Consider the following 10,663-nt stretch of genomic DNA (forward strand, 5'->3'; position numbering starts at 1 on the left):
CACTCTCTGCTCTATATGGAGCCATGATTTCTTATAGCAGCCAGACTCGATGGCCCAGTGTGTGACTCTTGTGGGGTGTTCCTGGTCTGCAGTGGTCAATAACTATCAAAAGTTGTCCAAAGAAGGCTCAGTGGTGAACCAGTGGATCAAAAAGGCTCATTGATGCATGTGGGGAGTGAAGGCTGGCCTGTGTGATCCGACTTAACAGACGAGTTACTGTTGCTCAAATTGCTGAAGAAGTTAATGCTGGTTCTGATAGAAAGGTGTGAGAATACACAGTGCATCACAGTTTGTTGCGTATGAGGCTGCATAGCTGCAGACCAGTCAGGGTGCCCATGCTGACCCCTGTGCACCTACAAAAACACCTACAATGGGCACGTGAGCATCAGAACTGGACCTCAGAGCAATGGAAGAAGGTGGCCTGGTCTGATGAATCAAGTTTTCTTTTACATTACGTGGATGGTGGGTGTGTGTGCATCATTTACCTGGGGAACACATGGCATCAGGATGTACTATGGGGAGAAGGCAAGCTGGTCAGGCTTTGCTTAATGTTCTGCTAGGAAACCTTGTATTCTGCCATCCATGTGGATGTTACTTTTTACACGTACCACCTACCTAAGCATTGTTGCAGACCATGATAAGATTACATTAGAAAAATGTTTACAATAACTCTCACTCTGTTTCTGTCAGTCACTGTATGCAACTATAACTGTATGTTAATGGAAGTGCATTCATTTAGATTGGTAATTAAACTGACTCAGACAGAGTTATGGGGACACAGACAGACCCTGGTATAACAATGCAAATGGTACAAAACTGTAGAATTGATAATGTAATGATTGACACTGCTAACATGAAAAGGCTGAAAGAAAGACTGAACTAGAATTTCAAGTAGAATTTATTTCTTGGATTCACTTGTTTTTAAAGCTGTGGATTAAAGAGAAGAAGAGAAAATGGAGGCGAGATAAGCTCTTTTCACATCTTTCTCATAACATACAAATCACACAGAAGGTGAATCAAGGTCATACACAAAGAATCAAAATTAGACAAATATACTAGATAATGTGTGTAGCTCCAGTGAAAAACTCAATATGCAAACCAACATCTCTTGATTGCAGAATAGGAAGAAATTTGTGTACTTCAAATTTTTCACATAACCTTTGCTTTATAATAGACATTTAATAATTGTTTTAAAAATGATTGAAGAATTCACAGTTACATTCATTTTGTCAACAGGCTGTGTTAAATACATCATTCAACAGCTTTACTTTTAGGATAGAATTAAATAATTGTTTCTTCATATATATATATATATATATATATATATATATATATATATATATATATATATATATATATATAAAATCTTTATTAATCATATAATTAATAATGTTATGGTTCAGTTCTCCCAGAAAGCCATACAGGTTTTAACCACAGAAAAATATCTAAAATTATCTCTACTCAGTCATTTTATTTAAAAGTCTTACTACTTGTAGTACTACATCACAATTCACAAATTCAAGGACATCCAGTGCTGACTTCATCAATCATATAGTACAGCAAAAAAAAAAAAAATCAGCCTGGTTTTAGAAGTACCGATTTCCTTGGTACTCAAGTGCCCATGCTGATAAATGCTAAATACTCAAAGTGCAAATGCACACTACAGCTCATTTAGTGACACCCACAAAACTTCAAGTAAAAGCTCAGAGAGCCGAAAGAGCAAAATAAGTTCAAACTGGCTACAAACTACAGAAGAGGTAAATTAGGTGTGAGAACCCCCCCCCCCCCCCCGGCAGGGAACTGTCCAGCTGTTCCTGACAATATCCAAATATGAGTTCTCTCATGAGTCAGCCTCAGTATGCACTTAAACTTCTGCCACTTTAGCTAGGCACAGAATGGACCATCCTCCTTTTACACTGCAGCATTTAATCTTGAATTGAATGACGACTATAAATTTATAGATTTATCTTGGCTTGCATTATTTTATTTATTAAAAAACAGATTTACCTGTTGACACCTACTTGTCACTGTGTTCTGAATAAACTGAACATGTGAATTCATCTTTAAATGAAACCAATATTTTACCATTCATTTTCTCTACTGCTTATCCTTCACAGAGATCTATCCCACGGAACTCAGGGTAGAAGGTGCCCTGGACGGTGTGCCAACCCGACACATACACCCATTCACAGACTATAGATAATTTGGAAGTAATGTCTTACCAGTGAATGATTCATCTTTTTTTGCCTGTTCAGAATTTCCAACAGTTTCTAAACATTCAGAGTTCAGAAACTCAGATTTTTTAAAAATAGTTTTATAATTTGTATAAGCCAATGGTTTGGACATTTGGATATGTTTATTTGGCTGCTCTCTGTCAGGGAGGTCTATTATTTTTTGTGGCAAAACTGCTTTCAATCTTTTAAGTGATGTTCAAAAAAAGATGGATTTTCTATATATCCAAATCAGTATATCATTTGCATCTCTTCAAAACAAGCACACGGTTCACTCTTTATAGATTTGCTGTGATTTTCCTTGCTGACGGATTGTAGTGTGATATGAGACGGTCTGCTTCTCTCCAGCCAGTAAGCAAAGCGCCATGGACAGTGGAAAAGAAAGATTTGTGAGTGGCCTCTCCAGCAAACAGCACCTGTAAGGGCTGAAAAAGAAAGCTGGACTAGAAAACCTTTTTTAATAAAAGAAAAACAAAAGAAAAACAAGTAATAATCACATGCTAAATTATTTGAAAACTAATAAAGGAAATAGACATGTCTAAGACTATAGATCTAAGATTTTCACAATGTTAAAATCACTTCATGACAAAAGATAAATACATTTGCTATTGCAAAAATAAAAGAATGTTATACATTATACAGACTTTTGAACCTCTAAAGCACTCAGCAAACCAAGGCTTTCTGTGTGATGTGAAGTGAGAAAGATAATAATACTGTAATATACCTCAGCTTTTGATCCCCTCAGTGGAAGAGGTTCTGCGAGATTATCGATATCTTGACCAGAGCAATCTCTTGCCACATAAGAGTAAGATCCGCAAGTGTAGGGATCATGGAACCATCGGGAGCGTACAAGCTTCTTTATTGCAATTGTTGGATTTCCTGCAGCATTACAACACAATTACACACAATTATTTACATTTCTTGGGGTGTACACTGACTGCTGAATTTAGATGAAAGAATATCTTATCTTTATTTCTAAATATATCTATCTAAATTATTCATACATTTATTTATAAATTCTTGAATATTAATGGTCTGACCGTAGTGCTCAATTCATAGGTTCATGTTAACGCAATTACATTATCATTACTTGTATAGAAGATATAGTTATTAAAATTACCTGTAAATCGGTGAAGGAGCTTAGTCATTGTGTGCAGCACCTCCTCTACAGGCAGAGTTTCCATATATTCAGATTCTTGCCCAGCAATCCAGCCACAAATAATATGGCCGTACCTGTGCCATCAGATAGAGAAATAAAACCTTGACATACAACCTAAAGAACTGGAAATATATTGGACTGAATTCTGCTTACCTCTCTGTGGGTTTCAGTACAGTAAAGCAAGACATCTTCCTGATCCAGGCAGTCTTCATATCATAAACATGATCCTGAAGATCATATTCATCTTCCCATATGAGGAAAATAACTTCACAATCTTCATCCCAAAACGGCTTCTCGAACTCTAAGAATATTTTATTATTTGTCCCAAAACCCAGTCTCTGCATGGAGTGCAACTTGTGTTGGGGTAGAGGCGGATTCAGAAGAGTGTCATGGTGCTTCTGCATATAACCTTTACAGATGAACACAGTCCCAAAAACAAACAAAAGAAAGCAAAAAATGGAATGGAATTCTTATATCAGAGCTGATATATATGAAGTACTGAGGAGAAACAGATATGAGATTATGTAGAATGTTGAAAGGAGACAAACCCACTAAACATACCCAGTGGGATGGTAAGAATGATGTGATCTGCTTCAAAAGTCTCTCCGTTAAAGCATTCAACTGCAACTGGACAACTTCTTCCTTTTGAGCTCGCCCGGCTGTGGATGCTGTTCCAGTGAATGCACTTAACCGGTTTATTAAATAAGACAATATCCTTAGGCAGTTCATTCATCATGTGATTAATTAAGCCTTCATAGCCTCTACAAAAAGGACACAAATCCATACATCAAATAGAGAATTTAACTGTATCCTCAACTTTGGCTATCACGGTTAAGTACAAGCTGAAAATAAGCTGAAGGACATAACGGTCCTTCACCAGCTCACCCTGGGAAAGTGCAGTCCAGCCCTGGAAGAGACTTATACATGCCGAAGGTTGTAAGGTCCACATCATCCATTGTGTGTGTCCCACTCACCCCACACTCAAGCTTCAGCAGTGTGCTGAACAGAGCCTGTCTAAGCTTTCTGGCCTTGTCTTCCTTCCATTCTTCATTGCTGATCCGGAGAGCCTCTGTTTTAAGAAACTCCCCCACACTAGACATGGGTGTTCTGCTAGTTTTGAAGAACTCCTGAGACTTCTTAAGTAAAGTCGTGAAAACTTCTACGGCAGGTGCCATTAAATCAGCCTCAAGCTTCTTGCCTGAGCTGGAAAGCCAGGAAGAAAACAAAGGTGGAAGTCCATCAATTTCCACTGACTGATTCTCTTCAGATAAGCACTCTTCATCAAGTAAATGGTAGTGGGAGGCCAAGCGAAAAACTGGGTTCTCCTGTGAAGGACCATGGATCCAGTTGGCACCTATTTCTATAATTTTTCCATCTGAGATAAAAAAAAAAAAGAGGCAAAGATTTGTGACAAATCAAACACATTTTATATAAGATTAGGTTATAGTCTTGCTTCTGAGTTGCATGAATTATGAAAGAAATAAAACACAATCATTACAGATTAGTTGACTGTTTTCCTAAAACAGTATATTTTAGCTTGTTTACATTTATTCCTCTTTTATCACAGCAATTTACCAATTATGTTAATCAATTAAAGAACAACATGTGCTACTTATTAATCAGTATATAGTTACATTTAATGTTGCTTAACAGCCGTGATACACATTCCTGTTATTATTTACATTACAGAGATATAAGCAGTCAGATTTAGTGTGTTACAAAGCTCTACCACCCATGACTCTTTCCAGGAATAATAAAGAAATGTCTTCTGACAGAAAATTTCATTATTATATATCTTTGGTAAAATAATGGTTCTATTACTAATCTGATTATTATTAATCTTAGATTATTTAAAGTGTCTGCCATCCAAGTCCCTGTGAATTAGGCCTAACAGTTACTAAACACAATCATGTTGCACTAATATAAACCCGTTATATGAATTCCAGTCGGAACGATCAGAGCTGTGCTGTTAAAGGCAATAAATCAATGTTTCATAAACCTTTTAACCAGTCAGATTTCAACATAACTGTGCTATAAAACAAAGTCATGTCATTGTGGATGCTGGACTAAACTACTATGTTCCAGCTACTTCTCATGCAGACAGGCGCATGTTGATATACAGGACGTACATTGTAACCTTTATGTACATTCTCCAAGGGAGTGATGGTGCAGAGTACATACAGTGCAGAGTGCAGGTCTATAAAACGATCACTGTAGTTTATGTTCACTCTAAGCAGTGAACTCAAAGAAAACAGTAACCTATTACAGTGTTTTAAATAACACTGCAATGATTATATTGGCTTCTTCTTAGAACAGATAAGCCGTTTTTCAATTCTACATTTGCACCCTGCCAGATCAGTAATATTTTTTACTTCATACTTTTATTATACTATTTTATAAACTTTTCTTTTAAATACAACCTGATTGATATCAACATGTGGTGCATGTTTACTTCACACCTCCTGGGTTGGACATTTCGATTCCTGCCTCCAACCCTGTGTGTGTGTGGAGTTTGCATGTTCTCTCTGTGCTTTGAGGGTTTTCTCAAGGTACTTTAGTTCGTTCTGCCAGTCCAAAGACATACATTTTAGGCTGACTGTTATCTCTAAATTGTCCTTATTGTGTGAATGGAGGTGTGAGTGTTTGCCCTGTGCCCCATGTCCCCTGGGATAGACTTCAGGTTCCCTGTGACTCTGTGTAGGATAAGTGGTACAGAAAATGGATGGATGGATAGTACCAAAATCACAAACCATACTTATCTGCCAAAAATTAAGAGCGCAAGCTGTTCTTTAATTTATTATATAATATATTTACATACTGTAATATTTATTTATAGACACAGAGAGAACATTCCAGACTCCACACAGACAATAACCTAAATTGACTGCTGTGAAGTGGCAACAAACATTACAAAGAGTAGCACTGACGCTTTCCAGAAAAACAGGTCTATCAACTGTGTAAGCTATAAGGTTTTCAAAACATAAATTTAATCCCCTGAGGTTTGAATGTACAGATGTTCAAGAGTGCAGATGAGCTATTTTTGGACTTCAGGAACAACAGCTAGAGACAAAGGGCTCATTAATGTTAGTACAGTATAACTAATGTTTCCATTCTTAGATGTTGTTACGGAAGCAATGAAATGAGGAAGCGTATGGAAAAACAGAGATCCTACACACACACTGAACTTTGTAACCCCCTGAATGCACGCGCACACACGCACGCACACACACCAGATTTAACTATTTTTCCTTACAGTTACTGTTTAAGTTATTCACAGGACCAGAACTGCCTGTAAAAAGTAATAACTGCATAATACACACAGGCCTGACCCAGTAGAGTGATGACTTCGGTTATTCAGCAGTTGTATTTACAGCATTACAGACGCTCTTATCCACGGAGACTGACATTTAATATATTTTTATATTATGTTGTTAAGGTGATTATATAAGGTCACAACAGTGGCAGCTCGGCGAACTGAACTAATAACCTCCCGATCAGAAGTCCCATGCTTAACAAGCATTACAATCATTACAGGTGTTTTTTTTTTTTTGCTCTCCTTACCCAGACTGCCAGTTTTAATTCTTCCTCCGCTTCTTGAGGTTGCTTCAATAATGCGGACATTTCGGAACCCGTGTTTGATTAACTTTTGAGCAGCACCGACTCCTGAAATCCCACATCCGATAATAAGGACTTTTGCATCAACACCAGATTGGAGAGCCATCTTCCTCTTTTTGATACCACAGCACTAAATAATGCAGCAGTAAGTCTATAGAGGGCACTAATCATTTATTTACTTACTTCCGGTCTATGACGCTTTATGCCAGACGGTATTCTGGCTCTTTTCTGTGAGTCGGCTCTTTGAACTTGCACTCCCTCAAGACTCTTAAAAAATAATAATACAGAAATGTAGACATTTTATGCAACGTATTAGGATACGTTTACAAACGCAGAACAGTTATGGCCAGGTTGGAGGACAAATTCTAGTGCCAGCAAGAAAAAAAACCCTGAATATCTGCGAATTTGCCGTCTCCCATCGTTTTTTTCAGAAGAGTCGACTCAAAGATTCGATTCGTTCCTATATCGACACATTATTAATAATATATCTCACAACGACGCCTTATTCAACACATTCACTGTGTTTTGTGCTGAAAAAAGTCCAATAGTTTGGAACAATGTTTCCCAGTAAAAGTTTGTGTTTTGTTCCCAGAACGTTCGCAAATCAGATTTGGTTATATATACCCTACATACACTAGGTGTGCGGGTGCGCGCGTGCGCACGCAATGTATCATGCAAACTATTTGCGTTAACAATTTTTGGGGTGTCCACCACTTTCATCAACCACATCAAAAAACAAAACAAAACAAACAAACCAACCAAAAAAAGCCCCATAAACCACTAGATGGCAGAATTACTCCACAACATTTCAACATAAGGAGAAAGTAGAGCACACTGCAGTGTCAGTGTGATACAGTAACACAGATCTAATGGAAGGGGCAATACTTTTATTGGCAAAAGATTTAACATGAACGTTTTGAATGAACACAGGGTCCACGATATAATTCACCTGGAAATTGTCTCATTTTATCTAGTGGAAAATCCGCCTCATTATGTTTATTTAATCCACAGAGACATAAGTTGTTTGGGTGTCGTAGGGTGACTTACCCTACGACCTAAACAAAGGCTAGTCAGGGTAATATACCTAGTGGAGGATGGATAATGTATATACAGATACATATAATACGTATGAAAAGCATACTAAGTATACTAGTTTATATTGTAAACTACAGATCAATTAATAATAATATACAAACTAGGCTGCTACTAACTAAATGGAATTATCTAGAACGCTGCTAACTCCCAATGCTAATAATCACAATAAAGAAACAAACTCAGTTTGACTAAATCTGTTTGAAATATGTAATTCTGAATACTTATTAACCCACATTCTCATTTAATTGCTGAAATACTTTCAAAATGGCCTATCTATTGCAATTAATATGTAAAAGTTTATCCAAATTGGCTGTGTCCCAGTGTTTACAGGATAGACCCTGGACCCTGACCAGGATAAAGTGGTTAAGATAAATGAATGAAGGGATTTAGAGGGGGGAAAAACAATGTAAATTATGTAAATGTACATATTTTAAGACTATGCTTATGTGTTTATTTGGTAGATATCTTACTATGTTTCAGTTCAAGCCTGGTACATGTATGTGCTTCTCTCCTGCAAGACCCAATAACATTTAGTAGAGTAACAGTTTCAGGATAGGTCATAATGAAGCTAGGAAGGTTTAAATGGTCATCTGGCCAATCTATCTACAACCAGCTAACAGTGTCTGTACCTGCAGATGTTTTTGTAAGCCTATATCCTACAAAACAAATCTGCTAGCTCTTCTTACTGTTAATGTCCGAAGCAATGGAAAAACTCTTACTTTGCATTATTTATTTAATTCGGCCAATAATAACAACAATATATAACTATTTTTTTTAAATAGACCTCATAATCATTTAAATATAGGCCTCTAGCAAATGGTTGCCCAATCAGCTGGGGTTAAGTTAAAAAATTTTGTTAATGAAATATAGTGACTCAAACTATACAGTGACCAAACGGTCGCACAGAACATTAAAGGGTTAAAACAGGGTAAAGCAGCCAGTCAGGATTTCACTTGGATTCAAGCCCATTCTCCATGCTGTAATAGACCTAAATCACTATTTAAGATACCAACACAAACAGTCTTGTTCTCTTTCAGATGCAGTTTCTCACACACATTAGATTTCAGAGTTGACAAAACTTTCACAGCATGAGGCTCTTTGTGTTCTGCTTTTTTCAGAGGTGGGATTGTCATTGTTTAGCTTAATCTCAAGTCAAGACAGCTAAGTCCAGGTCAAATTACAAGTCCTTAAAAATTCACAATGTGCTCTTTATCAAATTTCCAGCCAGAAAAACTGTATAATAAATTAATAATACATCACACAGGCTTTATAAAATTGGTGTTCATCACTTTCCAGGCAAACTTTCTACCTCAGTTGAAATATATAGATCAGGGGTGTCCAATCTTATCCAGAAAGGGCCGGTGTGGGTGCAGGTTTTCATTCCAACCAAGCAGAAGCTACACCTGATTCCAACTGGCTAATCAGTAGATCTTGGCTTTCAGTAGACTCAGGTGTGGCTTCTGCTCAGTTGGAATGAAAACCTGCACCCACACTGGCCCTTTGCGGATAAGATTGGACACCCCTGATATAGATGTTTAAAAGGTGCATTACTAGGTCTATAAAAATGAATATTTCAGTTCAATTTCATACAAGGTAAGATAGAGTGTACCCATCTATCTCAGTTTGATTTGGCCTTAATTTGGTATTTGCATTTTACAATTTGCAGCTGCTCTACGCAAGTGATGAACAAAATTTTAAGTTGCTGCTTTTGCTTCTGATACTTTTCTATATCTTGCAACCCTTTTGTTGTTACAAACAACACAAGCTTTGTAAGTAAAGGCTGCTATATTTGGGATCATGGTTACTGCATTGTGCCTCTGTCATCAGGGAATAAGCAGCCTTTAATTCTTTATCTAATGCAAGTTGATTAAACTTTGACCATGGAAATGAATATTATTGCTGATTTGCTAAAGATGAACTGTTTGTTCAGGGAAAAAAATAGTTGATTTACTGCACACCTTTGTGATTGTAATATTTTCCATGTCAAAGAGATCAAGTCCAAGTAAAATCATTGTCATTGATGTCAAAGTTAAATGCAAGTCTTTTTTTATTTGTATATAGTTGAGATAAAAGTCTGAAACCACTGCCCTGTATCTTAAACAGATTTGAGCATTATTACAGTCCATTCAAATTAGCATTAACTCTGAAAATGGTTTAAGAAATAGTCTTCATAAAGGAAGAGTTTGCAATTTGGCCTACGTCAGTTTCTTCTTGTGGCACATTTACACATGCACAGTTGGCAGCAGGTTTTATCCAATGTTAGAGCATAGTTAAACAAATGAAGCCACACATGATGAAAGTGTCACATTAAAACAAAGGGGATGACAGTAAATGATTTGAATGGTACATTATATCTTCAAAACCAAAAGTAAAACTTCCACAGATATTGTACGTGTTACCTTTTCATAAAGTTTCCTGGTTTATCAATACTTACAGTCATAATATAAATTTAATTAAAAATGTCTAAAAATGGCAAACTATTTCTAGAGGACACCCATAACAACTTAGAGTTTTATCATCCATTCTAAGCTTTTCCAGATAGCTTTAAACTTGCAAAAATGTC

The 10,663-nt window shown here is 36.7% G+C and overlaps 1 protein-coding gene across 1 annotated transcript; it reads right to left on the minus strand.

Annotated features, from left to right (window-relative positions):
• Nucleotides 1–880: 880 nt before the first annotated feature.
• Nucleotides 881–7,167, minus strand: paox (polyamine oxidase). The gene is made up of 7 exons (XM_058386815.1): nucleotides 6,952–7,167; nucleotides 4,276–4,765; nucleotides 3,952–4,151; nucleotides 3,544–3,799; nucleotides 3,352–3,464; nucleotides 2,956–3,110; nucleotides 881–2,656 (listed from the first exon to the last, which is right to left on the minus strand). Exons 1-7 carry the CDS (start codon nucleotides 7,109–7,111, stop codon nucleotides 2,510–2,512), a joined length of 1,521 nt encoding a protein of 506 aa, XP_058242798.1. The 5' UTR covers nucleotides 7,112–7,167; the 3' UTR covers nucleotides 881–2,509.
• Between the last annotated feature and the right edge of the window lie 3,496 nt (nucleotides 7,168–10,663).

The sequence above is a fragment of the Hemibagrus wyckioides genome, linkage group LG03 (assembly GCF_019097595.1).
Source record: "Hemibagrus wyckioides isolate EC202008001 linkage group LG03, SWU_Hwy_1.0, whole genome shotgun sequence".
Lineage (NCBI taxonomy): Eukaryota > Metazoa > Chordata > Actinopteri > Siluriformes > Bagridae > Hemibagrus > Hemibagrus wyckioides.